This window comes from Chiloscyllium punctatum, chromosome 10 (genome assembly GCF_047496795.1).
Source record: "Chiloscyllium punctatum isolate Juve2018m chromosome 10, sChiPun1.3, whole genome shotgun sequence".
In the NCBI taxonomy this organism is placed as follows: Eukaryota; Metazoa; Chordata; class Chondrichthyes; order Orectolobiformes; family Hemiscylliidae; genus Chiloscyllium; species Chiloscyllium punctatum.
In genome coordinates, this window is record NC_092748.1 from 81,026,705 (window position 1) to 81,046,036 (window position 19,332).

The window sequence follows — 19,332 nt, forward strand, 5'->3', positions numbered from 1 at the left end:
GCTTTCGGAACACTGCTCCTTCATCAGGTGAAGTAAAGAAAAGCAGACAAGCACAGAATTTATAGGCAGAGAGTTCAGTAAACAGATAGATCAAAAGATGATATAAATGATGTGAGTAGAGTGTTGATAGGCTGAATATTAAGTCTATGCAGGTGATCAAAAGCCAACAGCTGAATAGCAAGTAAAGAGATGACCGAAAGTCTGATTAATTGAGTCAGAGAGATAATTCCAACAAACTAAAAATAACGGAGTGCTGCAGACAAACAAAATGACAGGAATGAAATTATATGTACAAGAGCTACGTGCTGAGGATCTAACCAAAGTAACAAGTGATCTAAAACCATACAAATTAAATAAGGTAGAGAGATCATAACAAGTTATCAATGTGCTGGTACCAAAATAGGACAGTAAGGAAGATTTTACAAATACAGATCAGTATGGTGGGTTACATGTAGCGTGATGTGAACCCAGGTTCGCGGTTGAGGCCGTCTTCATTAGCTATCCGTTTCTGCTCGGTGATTCCATGATTTTGTGTGTCTCAAAAGCCACCTTGGAAGATGCTTACAGGAAGTTTGGAGGCTGAATGTCCTTATCCGCTGATGTTTTCCTTAACTGGGAGGAAACATCCCTGTCTGGCAATTGTTGTGCGGTGTCCATTCATCCGTTGTCATAGTATCTGCATGGTTTCACTAAGATACCATGCCTCAGAATGTCCTTACTTGCAACATATGAGGTAGACAACATTGGCTGAGTCCCGTGAGTATCTGGCGTGTACGTGGTGGATGGTGTCCCCACACATGATGGTAGTATCCAAGTCAATGGTCTGACATGTCTTGTAGAGGTTGCCATGGCAGGGTTGTGTGGTGCTGTGGTCTATGTTGTCCTGAAGGCTGGGTAATTTGCTGTGAACAATGGTCTGTTTAACGTTTGGTGTTTGTTTGAAGAGATGTAGGGGCGTAGGGATGATCTTGGCAAGATGTATGTCCTCATCGATGACATGTTGAAGGGTGCGAAGCACATGGCATAGTCTATCTGCTCCGGGGAAGTACTGGAAGATGAAGGGTACTTTGTCGGTCTTGTCCTCTGAGGAGGTCATTGCGGTTTTTCAGTGTGGCGTATTGGAACTGGTGATTGATGAGTTGAGCACTGTATCCCGTTCCAATTAAGGCATCTGTAGGTGTGCGTTGCATTCCTCTTTGGCTGAGCAGATCATGTGTATACACAGGGCTTGTCCGTAGAAAATGGCTTCTTGAACATGTTTAGGGTGGAGGCTAGAGAAGTGTGTCATCGTGAGGTTATCCATGGGCTTGCGGTCGAGTGAGGTACTGAGTTGTCTATCCTTGAAGGAATTGGGTGTGTCCAAGAATGAGACTGATTCTGAAGCGTAGTATGCTAAATCTGATGGTGTGATGAAACTTGTTGATAATGTTTTATAGTTGTTTCAGTGATTCTTCGTGACAACTCCAGAGGAGGAAAATGACATTGCTGTATCTGGTGTTTAGCATTGATTGGAGGTCCTGTGCAGCATAGAAGTTGTGCATGAACTTCTGCAAAAAAAGGTTGGTGTATTGGGGTGCAAATTTGGTCCCCAAGGTTGTTCCGTGTGACTGGAAAAAGAACTCCTTACTGAAGGTGAAGACAAGGATGAAATGGATGAGTAGTAGGATGCCATCTGAAAATTGGCAGTTGTTGGTGCTGTTGCAGTGATGCACTTATCATGGGGGATGCTGGGATAGAGTGCCAATACGTCCATTGTGACGAGGAATGTTCTTGGTTTGACTGGTCTGTGGAGTTTCTGTAAGAAGTCTGTAGTGTTGTGACAGAAAGTGGAGGTTCCTTGTACAATGGGTTTCAAGATGTACTTGACATAATCAGAGCAGTTCTCACACAGGGTCCTGTTGCTTGATGTGATGGGACGACCACGTGTGTTGACTTTGTGTCTTCGGAAGGCAGTAGAAGTCTCCTATGGGAGATGTACGTGCGATGAGGATGCACAGAACAGGTCTGAATCAAAGGTCTTGATCACCCATGTGTTCACCGTCACTCACCATCTGACATTTTTGATAACCTGCAGAGACTTACTGTTAAGCCTGTTGACACTCTACTCTCCCATTTATATGATATTTTGATCTCTGCCCATAAATTCTGTACCTGTCTACTTTTCTTCACTTCACCTGAAAAAGGAGCAGCACTCCAAAAGCTTATGATTTCGAATAAGCCTGTTGGACTATAACCTGCTGTCATGTGACTTCTCACCATGCTTGCCAAATCACAAGGCACCTGTCTGTCACTGATTTAACACTAACAACAGGGGGATGAGGTCCTGAAGTAGGGAAGGAAGTTTGTTCATGGGCCATTCCACTGCACACTTAATCCACCTGACATACAGACATGTCAACCCTGCAAAGTCCTCCTTGCTAACATCTGGAGCTTCTGTCAAATTTGGGAATGCTGCTCCAAGGGCGAGTTGAGCAAGGTTCTGGCCATAGCCATGCTCACTGAATCGTAGTTCATACTACACAAGAGAGTGTCATCATCATCCCAGGGATGTGCTGTCCAGATACAACAGACCCACCAACGGTGGCACACAGTTGGAGAAATGATAGGTTTTTCTGGGAGTCTTCAACATTGAGTTCAGACATCATGAGTCATGACATCAGGTGAAAAGTGGGCAAAGAAACCACCTGCAGAAAAGCTAATTGTAACCCAATCAGTCTATTCTCAATCATCAAGGTGATGGAAGGGGTCATCAACAGTGCCATCAATTGGCACTTAATCAACAATAAACTGGTCATTGATCTAGGTTTATATTCACACAGCTGAAAAGAGCTGCACTCAAGATGTAAGCATTTGACCACATGTGACATCAAGGAGCCCGAGCAAAACTGGAGCTGATGGAAATTTGGGACAAACTCTCTGCTGGTTGGATTCATACCAGCACCAACAAAATGGTTGTGATTGTTGGAGGCTAATCATCTCAGTTCCTCTGCAGGAGTTCCTCAGGGACATTACCTTAGTCCAACCATCATCAGCTGTTTCATCAATGACGTGCTTTCCTCCACTGTAAGGCCAGAAGTATGGATTTTCACTGATGATTGCACAATATTTGGCACCATGGGCTAAGAAGTGGCAGATAGAGTTTAATTTGGATGAATGTGTGGTATTGTGTTTTGGTAAACCAAACAAGGGCAGGACTTATACAGTTAATGGTAGTGCCTTGGGTAGTGTTGTAGAGCAAGGAGACCTCGTGGTTCGGGTACATAATTCTTTGTTATTTGCATCACAGGTGGACAGTATGATTAAGAAGGCATTTAGCATGCTTGCCTTCATTGCTCAGACCTTGAGTATAGGAGTTGGGATGTCATGTTGAGATTGTACAGAACGTTGGTGAGGCCTCTTCAGGAGTCGTGTGTACTGTTTTGGTCACCCTGTTACAGGAAGGTTATTATTGAACTGAAGATGGTTCAGAAAAGACTTATCTGGATGTTGCAAGGATAGAGGGTTTGAGTTATAAAAATAAACTGGATAGACTGGGACTTATTTCATTGGAGCATAGAATGTTGAGGGGTAAACTGAAAGAGGTTTATAAAATCATGAGGAGCAGAGATAAGGTGAATAGCAAAGGACTTTGCCCTAACATGGGTGAGTTCAAAACTCAGAATATTTCTAAGATGAGAAGAGAAAAATTTAAAAGCACATGAGGGGCAACTTTTATACACAGAGTGGTTAGTGTGTGAATGAACTGCAAGAGGAAGTGCTGGATGCAGTTACAATTACAATATTTAAAAGAGAAATATATGAATAGAAAAGTTAAGAGGGATATGGGCCAAATGGAGGCAGGTGGGAATGGTTTTGTTTGGGAATATGGTCAGCATGGGCTAGTTGGACTGAAGGGTCTGTTTCCATAATGCATGATTCAATCACCATTCATGATTCCTCAGGCACAGAAGCAGTCTGTGTCTAAGTGCAGCAGGATTTAGATATCACTTAGACTTGAGCTGAATGTGGCACAGAGTATTGAACCAGATGTGCCAGGTAATGATCAACTCCAATAAAAGAGAATCCAATCTTCACTCCTTGATATTCAATGGCATTATCATTGCTGAATATCTGGTTACAATAGACTAAAAATTGAAGTGGACTAACCACATAAATTCTGTGGTTACAAGAGCTGGTCAAAATCTGTCCACCATCCACTAGGCCCGAACCAGGAGTGTGGTGGAATTCTCCTACTTGCCTGGGTAGATATAGCTCCAACAAGGCTCAAGAAGTTTGGCATCACCCAGGAGCCAGCTTGTTTGGTGCCCTTTCACATACTTGCAGTATTCAATCCCTACACAATCAACACAATCTTGTACCATCTACAAAGTGCATTGTAACAATTCACCAAAGGTCCTTTGACCTTGCCAACAGCATTTGAAAAAGGACAGCTCACCACCATCCTCTCAATCGAAAATTAGGATTGGGCAGTAAATTCTGGCCAAGCCAGCAATCCTTTGAATGAATATAGAAAGAATCATTTATAACAGTATGCGCATATGCGTAATAATAATTGTGATGCCCACCATGGTCATGTTGTTCATTGGTATGCATTAACCAGGTCCAGGCATGAAAAAACATTAGACAGCAGACGGTACAATTGGCAAAATACCCCAATAAAAGCTTGTGCCTTCAAAAGAAAGAATTAGGTGGAATGATTGAATATTCCTCAATGTCACAAGGGCAGACAACTGTTTACTTAGTCACCTTACTCTGCTCTCTTTTATGCATTAGACATACTGACTGAAAGACGCATCAAAGTCAGCATACTAAAATTTTAAACAAGTTGCCTCTTTATGATGATGCCACCAGAAGCAAAGCCTCATGATGGCATATCAACTGCCTCTAATTAATCACACAAAAGACTAAAATGGATGACTAAGTGATACCAATCAATATTGTTTTATTTCAGCACGTTAGGCTTGCATGAAATTTAGTGATATGTATTTTTACTTCGAGTAATTTCAATTTACAGGAATTCTGGGGTTATCCTTGCATACAAATGTTCTGTCACGATCACAACCTAAATCAATGGAAATATATGAAGATGTATTTAACATTGGTTAAACCATTATAAGGTTTAATCTTCTTTTCCTTATTTGTTCACCAAAGAAGCAAACATTTTCTTTAATTTTGTCACTGTTGTGTTACCATGACAAGCAAATGCTATCCTTTGACATTGGTTTTGGTGTTCTTTTTAACAAACAGCATTTCAAATCCTTCTCAGATTCTGTTGAACAAGGAGTAATCAACTAATCAATAAATGAGTATAATCTCTTTTCAGAACTCCAGAGGACAGTGAGCAGTGTGAAAGCCTCATTCCTATGCATGGTGTTTCTCAGGAGGAAGGAACTAATTGTTGTTCATGAACCCAGGTATAAGATTATACTGTTGGATATTAACATATTTACCATTTCCAGATTGCTAACTGCCTGAACATATGAAAATTTATTCCATGTATGAATACCCATGAAAGATGTATACCCATAGGTTACCTTGGGCAGATTAGCCTCATCTACCGTTAGAAGGAAAATCTCCATACTGATGCTTTTGAACTTTGTCTTTTTTACATATCTGTGCATTTTAAAATGACAAGATCAATTTGAATAGGCCTAAGGCTGGTTGTGAGTTGTACCCTTTTCTGATGATCTTTCGACAGCTACCAGCTTAAAACCTTGATAAGCATGGCACTCCTTTATTTTAAGATGGCTGTAATTCTGCTTCATCTGTATTTGGGGATATTTCGATCATTAAAGAAATGCATGATAATCTTTGTATATTTACATATGTTGTAAATCATATTAGTTCACTTAGCTACTCGTTAGCTAATGATTCCTTATCTGTCAACTTCCTTCGGATCTAACAAAAACTGAAATTGCTGGAAAAGCTCAGCAGGTCTGGCAGGCATTTGTTAAGAGAGAGGGTGGCACAGTGGCTCAGTGGTTAGTACTGCTGCCTCACAGCACCAGGATTCCAAGTTTGATTCCAGCCTCAGGTGACTGTCTGTGTGGAGTTTGCACGTTCTCCCCGTGTCTGCGTGGGTTTCCTCCGGGTGCTCCGGTTTCCTCGCACAATCCAAAGATGTGCAGGTTAGGTGAATTGGCCATGTTAAATTGCCCATAGTGTTAGGTGCTTAGTCAGAGGGAAATGGGTCTGGGTGGGTTACTCTTTGGAGGGCGGGTGTGGACTTGTTGGGCCGAAGGGCCTGTTTCCACACTGTAGAGAATCTAATCTAACCTACAAATCAGTGTTAACATTTTGGGCTGAGTGAGCCTCCCTCTTCAAATCTAATGTCCTTTGTGTACTCAGCTCCCTCCTCTCTCGACTGCAACTTGATTTCTGCCATGACTTTCAATACAGCATTAAAAATCTTTCAAATGATTAATTTTATTTTCACTTCCTTCATAATACTTAAAGCATAGCCCTCCCTCAGCTCATCTAGGCTGAAACTCTTATCTATGTCTTCATTACCTTTTAAGTACAAGTATTCCACTGATCTCCTGGCCAGTCTCCCATCTTGAAGCTTGAGTTTAAAATACGTATTTTTATAATACATTGCTTGTGTGTTATTCTATGGTCTATCTCCTTTCTATCTCTGTAGCATTCACCAGCACTACATCTCTTTATTTTCCTTACAGTAATTTTAAGTTCTCTGATAATCCCTATTACTTGCATAGCTGGCAAAGGTTTTTTGTAATTCTCAGTCTTGGGTATAGCAAAATGAAAGGTTTGAAATCTAATGGACAATTCCTCCTTCACTATTCGTCTCCTTCCATAATCGTACCCTACCTCCTATTTTTTATTGAATGTAGTATGGTCTGTTGTTCTTTTTAAACTTTATTTTGAAATTTTATTTCTGTCTGCCTGCACATTTTTTCTTCAGTATTTTCATTGCTAAAACTATAAGGTATTTTTAGTCCTTCCCTAATTTCTATGTTAGAATTTAAAAACTGGAATTCTTTCACTTTTGCTTCAACTATTCTCTTCAATAGATTAACACCTGGCATCATCATACTAGTACATCCTGATTCATAATCTCCATTTTATCTTCTATCCATTTTAACCTTGGTCATGCTGCACACAACAGGACTTGCTTTCTCGTTGGTTACCCAATAACTTAATTAAAGTTGTATCATGTTCCTGGGATGACAAAACCTTTGCATAAACCAAATCATCCACCGAGGTTTCCGCCACCTCCATACAGACCCCATCACCAGGGATACATTTCCCTCCCCACCCCTTTCCGCCTAACGTGAAGATCGTTCCCTCCGTGACTACTGGTCAGGTCCACACCCTCACCTCCTGGCACCTTCCCCTGCCACCACAGGAATTGCAAAACCTGCGCCCACACCTCCTCCCTCACCTCTATCCAAGGCCCTAAAGGAGCCTTCCACATCCATCAAAGTTTTACCTGCGCATCCACCAATATCACTTATTGTATCCGTTGCTCCTGATGCGGTCTCCTCTACATTGGGGAGACTGGACGCCTCCTAGCAGAGCGCTTTAGGGAACATCTCCTGGACACCCGCACCAATCAACCACACCGCCCTGTGGCCCAACATTTCAACTCCCCCTCCCACTCTGACGAGGACATGGAGGTCCTGGGCCTCCTTCACCACCGCTCCCTCACCACCAGACGCCTGGAGGAAGAACGCCTCATCTTCCGCCTCAGAACGCTTCAACCCCAGGACATCAATGTGGACTTCAACAGTTTGCTCATTTCCCCTTCCCCCCCACCTCACCCCAGTTCCAAACTTCCAGCTCAGCACTGTCCCCATGACTTGTCCTATCTGCGTATCTTCTTTTCCACCTATCCACTCCACCCTCTTCCCCCCCCCCCCCCCCCACCCCTGACCTATCACCTTCATCCCCTCCCCCACTCACCTATTGTACTCTATGCTACTTTCTCCCCACCCCCACCCTCCTCTAGCTTATCTCTCCACCCTTCAGGCTCTCTGCCTGTATTCCTAATGAAGGGCTTTTGCCCGAAACGTCGATTTTACTGCTCCTCGGATGCTGCCTGAACTGCTGTGCTCTTCCAGCACCACTAATCCAGAATCTGGTTTCCAGCATCTGCAGTCATTGATTTTACCTCATGCAATACACATTTTCTGACTGCTGTAAACACAGCATTGTAAAACTGAGATTACTCTTGAAAAATATCCTACGTACCTTCTAAATGGGAAATGAACCCATCCTAGAGTTCAATATATGAATAGCTCTTTGTTTTGTTGTCTTTTCATTTCATTTCCTGGAGGTTCTGTTGGCCTTTGTTTCATTACAAGCTGATAATGCACTTAACAAGGTACAAAAAAGCTAAAGACTCTATGCTTTGTTTTTGAGTTAATGGTTATTTTTATTAATTGCATTCTATTTCCAGTTGCTCAAAGTACTAAGAAATTTATTGATATGTGAAATATAAATATAATTTGGTATGAATACCTGTATCTCTCTTTCAAGGGTAAAGAAATTCAATTTGTTTCTTTTTCTTGTTTTTGTCCCTAGACTGAAGATAAATCCACCAAGTATTTTTGCGCTCAGACAATCTCCTGAAGTTCTGATGAATCCATATTCTTTCAGTGCCTGTTCAAAAGTCCCACCCATGAAATTTCAACTCTCTTAAGACACTGCATACACTTAGAACTGCTACCTGTTGGGAATATCAGTGGATTACAAACAAAACAGCAGAATTATTTGTATATCGCTTGAGATTGTTGTGGAAAATTCAGCTTTCAATACAACCTATCTGCCTTACTGAATGTATCAAACTTTTAATTCAACTTGAAAATAGAATACTATTCTGTGAATGTGAGGATAAACTGTTTTTGGACCATTATTTTTGTCAGTAGATTTTTGGAAAATACTAGCCAACATTGATACTGAAGAGCTACATACCTAAAGTACAACATATGATATCAGTAATGCTGTATTGACTCACCTACAGGGAGAAAGGAAAATGGCTTTGATTAAGAACCAATCCAATTTTAGCATTCTGTGTACATCCTATTAATCTAACCAAGAGGAAATATCAAATTAATGTTCACAGAAGCAAAGGGAACTTACAACTTTGAGACACAGTTCAAACAACAATATTACTAAGGTGTTGCCTGGTTAAACTGTGGATACACTACATAATCATATTTTCTGAAAAGACTGATTCAGATTTCAGTATCTTTAATACTGTATGTTTCAAGTTGAATCTATCTCTGATCTCTCAAAGAACGTCCATTTCAGATGAATTAGATGACATAAGATTTTTCCATATATATTGAATTCCATGAGTCAGTGGTTTTGAAAAAAGAACAGAAACCATAATTTTGTTTGTGAGAAGTTGCAGTTTCTGCATTCTTGTACTAAATACATTTCTGTATGTATTCGTATTATGGTGCTTCTACAGTTATGTACACCATTTGTCTTTGATTCTCAGGAACTCAGTACAGTCAAGTAAGTAGTTCCATTCTTTTTTATTAGATCATGTAAATTTACTGATGTACTGAAGTTTTGTTTTTAAATGATGATCAGCCCTTCACTTATGGTTGGAGTGTTGTACTTAATGATTAAAAGTTCAGGTTTTTATGGTCTCCTTTAAAAAGGGCAATCAATGATATAGTATATTTCAACCAAATATTTCAGTGCTAATTCGTATACAAAGTAGAACAGGTTTGCAAAACTATGGTTTTAGTTCATTGTGGGTAAATTACTATTTTATTGATCAAAGTTTTATTGACTGCAACCATTTGACAACTACCATTGAATTATGGATTGAGCTTCATCCCCAGTCATCATTTAATCCAAAAATACCTTGTATAATTCTTCTAGTAAGTTGTTTGCATTCGTACGTCGGCAAAACTAGTGTATTGTACTAGTTAGTTTGGTGTAAACTCCAGTGTAATATAAATATTTGTTGTGAAATGTTTTCAATTTGTGAATATTCATGGTTGTTTGAACATATTTTATGAGTAAAGAGACACAAGCAGTGGTTTAACTTTGTTAGGAGAAGTGGTACATTATAAATCCCTGGTTAAGTCATAGCTGGAGCATTGTGGACAATTTGACATCATAACTTAAGAATAATATAAAAGCTTTTGTAAAGGTGCAGAGGAGGTTTTCTAGAATACTGAAACTGTTTTTAAAAATCTTTTCCTATGAACAGAGAAAACGAAGAAGTGAGCTAACAGATTTTCACTAAAGTAAATGGATTTTTAAAAAAAATTCCCTCTCATATGGGCAATAACTTGATTATTGATTTAGAATACATAGCAAATGATCTAGAGGGGAAATGTGTTTTTTTTTTCCAGAGTTGTCAGAATCTGGAAGTTTACTTGAAAAGATAATGCATTGGTAATTTAAGAATAAGAGTTGAATAGTTACTTGATGAGGAACTTGCATGAGTATTTGCAAAACATTGTAGAGAAGCGGAACAAAATACAACCTTTTCAAAGATCTCTTTTAGTAAGTTGAATGGTTTCTATCTGTGCTGTATATTTCTGTGGTTCTAACACAGTATTACTGGTAGACTCATGGTGTAAGATTTTGCTGTAAAGAAGCTCCTACTATGTCCAGTGATCCACTTGTTATACTTCACTTAAAAGACTAACTGCTACTGCAGCAGCTTGTACATGCATGGTTTCTCCAGCCGCTGAGGACATGACTGTGTGTCGTATAACATCATCTCCCAACTATTGCCTGCCTTTACCATGGCCCACTTTCAAAACATTGCTGCTTTACCTCATATCAGACTACTTTTTCCACTGCCCCTTGCCAGTGCCTTCATTTCTCCCCTTGAATCTCTGCCATCCATCAAGATACAAGCCAATGGGAGGGAGTAAGGGGATACAGGAGGTGATAGTGATGGAATGCAGGTCAGGCAACATCCAAGGAGCAGGAAAATCGATGTTTTGGGCAAAAGCCCTTCATCAGGAATAGAGGCAGGAAGCCTCCAGGGTGGAGAGATAAATGGAAAGGAGGGGGGAAGGGGACCTTTTGCCCACAACATTGATTTTCCTGCTCCTCAGATGCTACCTGACCTGCTGTGCTTTTCCAGCACCACTCTGATCTATACTCTGGTTTCCAGCATCTGCAGTCCTCATTTTTGCATAGTGATGGAATGGTCAGGAGCTGCAGGAGGATGCAAGGTAAAAGCCAGAGGAGTTCGAATGGTGTTTTCTTTTGTTGTCTTGGTTCATTTAATGGAAACGGTCAGCTGACCAAGATGTCATTGTCAGTGATATTACAACTGCAGGCACTACGACTGCACATTTGAAAAATGTTCTGCTCCTAATGTGATGACATAAATACGTTTAGCATTCATTTAATTCTAAGTTAATTAAAATGGATTATTGGTCATGTGACACTTTGTATAAAGAAAGCTATATACAACTGGAATATGAAATATTTAATACGTGGAGATTCTTTGATGTATTGCTTTTTTTTCCAAAAGACATTTGTCAGGAGCAAATATTTAATGCAGCTAAGGGGGACAATGTTGTTCAATGCTTTATAGTTCAACACTACTAGAAGGTTCTTTCTACTGTATTGTCACAATTCACTGATCTGCAAATGCAGAAAATATAATTAAGCATTAACTTCCCTCCAAAAGAAATAGTATTATCTGAGATGGACTTTTTTCTTTAGAAACAGTTTGAGTTTTCCTTATGAGTATTTTCAAATCAACTGTTGGGAGTTGCTTTTGGAGTAGATGGGACTTGAACCTTTGCCTCCTGGCTCAGAGCTAGGGAAACTGTGCCATATTGTGCCCACCCATTTGAGCCTGCACAGCGTGAAATTTTATACAGTCTTAGAGGTCACACAAGGGCTTACTGTGACTTAGTTATATCCTTAAATTGCATAACCATTTCAATTGTTCCTTCAACAAATTACATGCTTTGTGGCCTCTTCAGGTTTTATACTGCTTAACTATGCAGTCAGTTCTTCTATAACACAATTGTTGTGTTCTTGTGCAGCCCTGCATGCTAGAAAAATTGCGCTTTGGAAACAGTGCTTATTGGTGCAGTAATTGCATTACTGCCAACAAATGTTTTAAAGGTTTGCACTGTAGGTACAGCATCTCCAATTAGTCAGTTGCATTACAGCAAATTCATGTTGACAAAATATGCGTTTTAACAAAATTACCTGTATCATGAGGACAATCTGGCCTTCAATGAACATTGATCCTTAACTCTTGGACTAATATTTTATTTGTTAGTTATGTTCTGCTACCTTGTTGAACTTGTTATTATTGTTGTCATGCATTATGGCTTTTGAATCCCTGTTTTCATGCTCGTCCACCAGAAGTGCACCACACACTATTTAATTTGCAAAGAACTGCAGTTACAGCACCAGCTGCAAGGTGTTGTAACACTACTCAGCATTTGAATTTTATTGGATCAGCATGAATGATCTGGGTAAGGTGAATAGCCAAGGTCTTTTCTCTGAGGTGGGGGAGTCCAAACTAGAGGAGATAGGTTTAAGGTGAGAGGAGAAAGTGAGGACTGCAGATGCTGGAGATCAGAGCTGAAAATGTGTTGCTGGAAAAGCGCAGCAGGTCAGGCAGCATCCAAGGAACAGGAGAATCGACGTTTCGGGCATAAGCCCTACTTCAGGTGAGAGGGGCAAGATTTAAAAGGGACCTAAGGGGCAATTTTTTTCACACAGGTTGGTGCATTTATGGAATGAGCTGGCAGAGGAAGTGGTGGAGGCTGGTACAATAAGGACTTTTAAAAGGCATTTGGATAGGAAGGGTTTAAAGGGATATGTGCCAAATGCTGGCAAATGGGACTAGATTAGGTTAGGATATCTGGTCAGCATGGATGCATTGGACTGAAGGATCTGTTTCCGTGCTGTCCATCTCTCTGATCCTATGACATGGCACCATACCTTTGGAGGAAGAAGTAGATTTCAGGCAAAAGGGTGGAAACAAGTCCTTTTGTAGCCAACATGTAGTACTGTAAATTGATGTGGGACCTGAATTTCAAATTCACTTTTATAATTCGGAAGTAAAAATGCTGGATCAATGAGTGATGAGAAATTTACTGAAGTTTCCGAGACATCACATGGAGTACTGTTGTAGAACCCCAAGTATCTGCCAAATGTTATCCTTGTCTGCTATATTGAGAGTGGAATCCCTATAGATGTAAGAGCAAGAAAGACAACCTGCTGCCTTTGTTCAGAAGAAGACACAATAGAGCTTACTCTTGGGCTAAATTTCTCCATTGTAATGAGAAATGTTTTTAAAATAATTAATTGTAAATCTGAGTCTCGAAAACATCCCTGACTAGAATTTCTGATGCGCATGTTCTTGGTATGTATCTGAATGGCAAAGCTTCTGTGCAGGCCAATGTCAGTTGTCAGGGGAGACTAGGGTGTATGGAGAGGAGGCACATCAGTGGAAGGCTAGGAAGCCAGGCATGGAGAAGGGTAACAACTCAGGACTGGAGACAGATGGTTGGCAGGACAGCTCCAAAACTGTTCAACTACACAAGTAAGGAAATGTGAAAAACTCACTTGGCAGGTCATAAGTGGTCTCAAGATTTGGTTGCATTTAGTTCAAACAGCTTAGGAATCCTGAAATTGGGGCCATAACAATTAATTTCCACATGCAATGAGCTGATACCCTGTACATTTACATCTTCCCCTTTCCTAATGACATTTCTACTGCATGTTACAATCAGAAATGTGTACAAGATTCCTTACTGCCATTCCTGGAGTTTTGTTGTGAATTTAATGCTTAAATACCAGGTGCATGTATTATCTGTCGAGAACTGTTTCTCTCAGGGGACCATCACAGTTTTAGATTTTTTTTAGATTCCCTACAGTGTGGAAGCAGGCCCTTCAGCCCAACAAGTCCACACCAACCCTCCGAAGAGTAACCCACCCAGACTCATTTCCCTTCTGACTAATGCACCTAACACTATGGGCGGTTGAACATGGCCAATTCACCTGACCTGCACATCTTTGGACTATGGGAGGAAACCAGAGCACCCAGAGGAAACCCATGCAGACACAGGGAGAATGTGCAAACTCAACACAGACAGTCGCCCAAGGCTGGAATCGAACCTGAGACCCTGATGTTGTGAGGTAGCAGTGCTAATCACTGAGCCACCATGCTGCCCCACGTCTCTGTTCTTGACTTCCCAGATCTGACTGCTGACCTTGGCCCAGACTAATTTGCTTCACCAATCGAATGAAAAGCTCAGGATTTCAATTTGTTCTGTTAAAAATACACTTTACATTATACTTAGTGATAGAAATGTTGAAGTATCACCTTAATGGAAGGATAGCAAAAAGTAATCTCTGCGTAGAGGATGTCACACCTCCTGAGTATTTCCAGTGCTTTCTGTTTTATTTACACACACAATTATTGTAGCTTAGATTTTTGAAGATCATAACTCAATCTCAATGTGAATGATAAAATAACTTTAAGAATTGGCTGTTCTAACAAAAGATAGTCAAGAATCACTTGTTGACGAAACTGTATTACCCTAATCATCGTGTAATGTAAACTGAAAAATATTTTTACAATGTAAATCTGTGCAATAAAATGGACTTCTGTGAACTAGACACAGTAAAGATGAAGAGTTCACGAGATTGTTTCTGGCATGAGAACCTCCATAAATTGAGTTTATAGTCTGGAATTTAGAAGAATGAAAGGTGATCACATTTCACGCATTCAGAGGGACATGAAAGGATGGAATCTGAGTGATTGTTTTCCATTGCTGTGGAATATAGAAAGGAGCAAGAGGGCATTGACTCAGGCATTGTTGCATATATTGAATGATGAAAAAAGACATGTGCTTTTGGTGTTTTGGGAAATCAAGGGATGTGGAAATGTGGGTATCATGAAAGTGGAGTTGAAACTTGAAATCAGCTGTGATCAGATTCAATAATGGAGCAAGATCAATGGGTTAGATGCTCCACTACTGCTATTCCTTGTGGGTTTTGTTTCATTGGAAACTCTGAATTTGGATTAAATCTGAATTCAAGGTTTGTGGGTTCAACCCTTATTTTTGGACTTTCGGATCTAGGTTATGATTACAGACTATTGTGATGGTGGGGATGTTCTTGGAGAACCGATGGTTGAGAGGAGATTGACAGATCATGAAGGGATTTAATCAAAGCAGATCGACATTTTCTATTCGTGGAAGGTTGAGAGCTATTGAATATTTGGCTAGGCTTGCTAGAAAAATTACCAAGTTCTTGACAGGTTTGAACAAAGGCCAGTTATTATTATATAACCCTTGATTCCCCTACTGATTTAAAAAACTGTCTTGGCCTTGAATATGCTTAAAGATCAAGCTTCAACAGCCTTTGCAGTAAAGAATTCCACAGATTCACCTCCCTCTAAGAGAAGGAATTCTTCCTCATCTCTGTCTTAAATGGGTGACCCCATAATCTGTGGTTATGCCTTCTGGTCTGAGACTTTTATTTTTTATCCATTTGCAGAATGAGTGTCACTGACTAGGCCTTCCTTCTCATCAAAGGAAAAACAACCTCTCTGCATCTACCCTGTCCAACCCCCTAAGAATCTTGTATGTTTCACGAAAGTCTTCTTGCATTCTTTTAAATTCCATTGCGTATAGGCCCATCCTGCTCAACCTCTCCTTAAAAGACAGTCCCACCTTAACTAGTGTCAGCCTGCTGAACCTTATCTGAACTGCGCCCCATGTCATTATATTTTTCCTTAGATAAGGAGCTGAAGACTCTTTAAAGTATTCTAGCTGTCGTCTGACTAGTGCCTCTATAGTTTTTTTTCAATGAGTTTGGCAGGAAATGTAATATGAAGGTGAATTTACAATCCACATGAGCTCATTAGATTTTTCAGAAGAGCAGGCTGGCTGTGTCATGTGGTCAGTAAACGATTGTGTTGGAGCGTCTTGGTGGGTCCAGAATTCACTATCAACTCTACACAGGCAGAATCAGCACTCAGGGTGCAATGCCACTGCAAAGACAGCTTTTTTTTTGTTTCTTCGCTTTTCATTGTGGACTGTAATGGGAAAAGGAGTTATCAAACCAAGGATTGCATAAGGAATTGCTGCACCTTTTCAAAACAAAAGCAAGTTACTGAAATTCATTGTAAGGCACGCTTATCAAGCTGCTTTGTTCAAATAGTGGGGAAGACTGCAGGATGGGGGATCTGTGAACCAAATGAGATTGGCTACAAGTGTTTAATTGGTTTATGGAGTGGTGACTAGTTCTGGAATGACCAGGCCACCCAACCAACTGGCTCCTGGTTGACTGAAGAAACAAAAAAAAAGCTGTCTTTGCAGTGGCATTGCACCCTGAGTGCTGATTCTGCCTGTGTAGAGTTGATAGTGAATTCTGGACCCACCAAGACGCTCCAACACAATCGTTTACTGACCACATGACACAGCCAGCCTCCTTCTGATCTCGGAAAGGATTGGCAGTGTATGTGTATGTCGACTTTATTCCTTCCTTCTATCTCCTTCCCACTCCACCCCTCCCTCTCATCCCACTCCACCCCTCCCTCTCATCCCACTCCCTTCCCCCCGCATCCCCTCTCTCTGCCTCCCCACCCCCTCCCCTCTCAGCCCCACCTGCCCCTCTCCTGCCCCTGTCTTTCACCCCCATGTCTCTCTCCCTCTCGCTCCCCCATCTCTCTCTGACCCCCGTCTCTCTCTCTCTCTCCCCCGTCTGTCTTTCACTCCCTGTGACTGTCTCTCGCTCCCACATCCCTCTCTTGATCCCACATCTCTCCCTCGAACACACGTCTCTCTCTCTCTCTCTCTCTCTCTGCCCCCATCACTCTCTCCCTGTCATTCTGTCTCTCCTCCATTTATCTATCTCTCCCCAGTCTATCTCTCTCTCTCTTTCCCCCCTCCAAGTCTCTCTCTTCCCCATCTCTCTCTCTCTCTCTCTCTCTCTCTCTCTCTCTCTCTCTCTCTCTCTCTCTCTCTCTCTCTCTCTCTCTCTCTCTCTCTCTTTCTCCCCCCTATCTCCTCCGTCTATCTATCGGAAGACTCGAGGTTGGCTAATGTGGTGCTCCTGTTTTAGAAGGGTGGTAAGGACAAGCCAGGGAACTATAGAGCAGCGAGCCTGACCTCAGTGCTGGGAAAGTTGTTGGAGGGAATCCTGAGGGATAGGATGTACATGTGGGCAGCATGGTGGCACAGTGGTTAGCACTGCTGCCTCACAGCGCCAGAGACCCGGGTTCAATTCCCGACTCAGGCGACTGACTGTGTGGAGTTTGCACATTCTCCCCGTGTCTGCATGGGTTTCCTCCGGGTGCTCTGGTTTCCTCCCACAGTCCAAAGATGTGCACGTCAGGTGAATTGGCCATGCTAAATTGCCCGTAGTGTTAGGTAAGGGGTAAATGTAGGGGTATGGGTGGGTTGCACTTCGGCGGGTCGGTGTAGACTTGTTGGGCCGAAGGGCCTGTTTCCACACTGTAAGTAATCTAATCTAATCTAATGTATTTGAAAAGGCAAGGACTGATAAGGGATAGTCAACATGGCTTTGTGTGTGGGAAATCATGTCTCACAAACTTGATTGAGTTTTTAAAAGAAGTAACAAAGAGGATTGATGAGGGCAGAGTGGTAGATGTGATCTATATGGACTTCAGTAAGGTGTTCAACAAGGTTCCTCATGGGAGACTGATTAGCAAGGTTAGATCTCACGGAATACAGGGAGAACTAGCCATTTGGATACAGAACTGGCTCAAAGGTAGAAGACAGAGGGTGGTGGTGGAGGGTTGTTTTTCTGATGCCTGTGACCAGTAGAGTGCCAGAAGGATCGGTGCTGGGTCCAGTACTTTTTGTCATTTACATAAATGATTTGGATGTGAGCATAAGAGGTACAGTTAGTAAGTTTGCAGATAACACCAAAATTGGAGGTGTAATGGACAGTGAAGAGAGTTACCTCATATTACAACAGGATCTTGACCAGATGGGCCAATGGGCTAAGAGGCAGATGGAGTTTAATTCAGATAAATGCAGGGTACTGCACGTTGGGAAAGCAAATCTTAGCAGGATTTATACACTTAATGGTAAGGTCCTCGGGAGTGTTGCAAACAAAGAGACCTTGGAGTGCAGGTTCATAACTCCTTGAAAGTGGAGTCGCAGGTAGATAGGATAGTGAAGAAGGCGTTTGGTATGCTTTCCTTTATTGGTCAGAGTATTGAGTACAGCAATTGGGAGGTCATGTTGCGCAGTACAGGACATTGGTTAGGCCACTGTTGGAATATTGCGTGCAATTCTGATCTCCTTCCTATCGGAAAGATGTTGTGAAACCTGAAAGGGTTCAGAAAAGATTTTCAAGGATGTTGCCAGGGTTGGAGGATCTGAGCTACAGGGAGAGGCTGAACAGTCTGGGGCTGTTTTCCCTGGAGAGTCGGAGGCTGAGGGGTGACCTTATAGAGGTTTATAAAATCATGATGGCCGTGGATAGGGTAGATAGACAAAGTCTTTTCCCTGGGGTCGGGGAGTCCAGACCTAGAGGGCATAGGTTTAGGGTGAGAGGGGAAAGATATAAAAGAGCCCTAAGGGGCAAAGTTTTCGCACAGAAGGTGGTACATGTATGGAATGAGCTGCCAGAGGATGTTTTGGAGGCTGGTACAATTGCAACATTTAAAAGGCATTTGGATGGGTATATGAATAGGAAGGGTTTTGATGGATGTGGGCCAAGTGCTGGCAGGTGGGACTAGATTGGGTTGGGATATCTGGTTAGCATGGATGGGTTGGACCGAAGGGTCTGTTTCCATGCTGTACATCTCTATGACTCTCCCCTGTCTATCTATCCTTTGTCTCTTTCCCCCATCTCGCTCTCTCTCTCTCCCCCTGTGTCTGTCTGTCTCGCTCTCTCTCTCTCCCCGTCATTCTCTCTCTCTCTCTCTCTCTCTCTCTCTCTCTCTCATTTTCTCCCCCATCTATCTCTCTCGCTGCTCTGTCTAACTATCTCTCCTCTGTATATTTATCTCTCCCCATCTCTCTTTCTCTTTCCCCCGTCTCGCTCTCCCTCTCCCATCCTGTCTGCCTCTGTCTTTCTGTCAGTCTCTGTCTGTCTCTCTCTCTCTTGCAGCCCCGTTTCTCTTCCCACACCCTCTACTCTCTCTCACACACACACACACACACACACACACACACACACACACACACACACGCTCTACACCCCTCTCTCCTCCCTCCCTCCCTGTCACGCTCCCCCTCTCTCCCACCCCCTCCTTCTCTCCCTCCCCGCCTCTCTCCCCTCTCCGCCTCTCTCCCCTCCCCGTTTCTCTCCCGCCATTTCTCTCTCACTCTTCCCTTCTCCCTCTTCCACTTGCCCACCACCGCTCTCTCT

General features: G+C 42.0%; 1 protein-coding gene across 8 annotated transcripts in view; it reads left to right on the forward strand.

Moving 5' to 3' along the window:
• Positions 1-14,587, forward strand: part of LOC140482335 (solute carrier family 35 member F5-like) — a 117,791-nt gene extending 103,204 nt beyond the window's left edge. For all 8 annotated transcript variants that reach the window (XM_072579629.1, XM_072579632.1, XM_072579630.1 and 5 more), the window contains 2 exons: positions 5,324-5,414; positions 8,545-14,587. In XM_072579629.1, coding sequence (XP_072435730.1) covers positions 5,324-5,408 — 85 coding nt within the window. In that variant the 3' untranslated portion in view covers positions 5,409-5,414; positions 8,545-14,587. The remainder of the gene's footprint in view (positions 1-5,323; positions 5,415-8,544) is intronic.
• Positions 14,588-19,332: the final 4,745 nt, after the last annotated feature.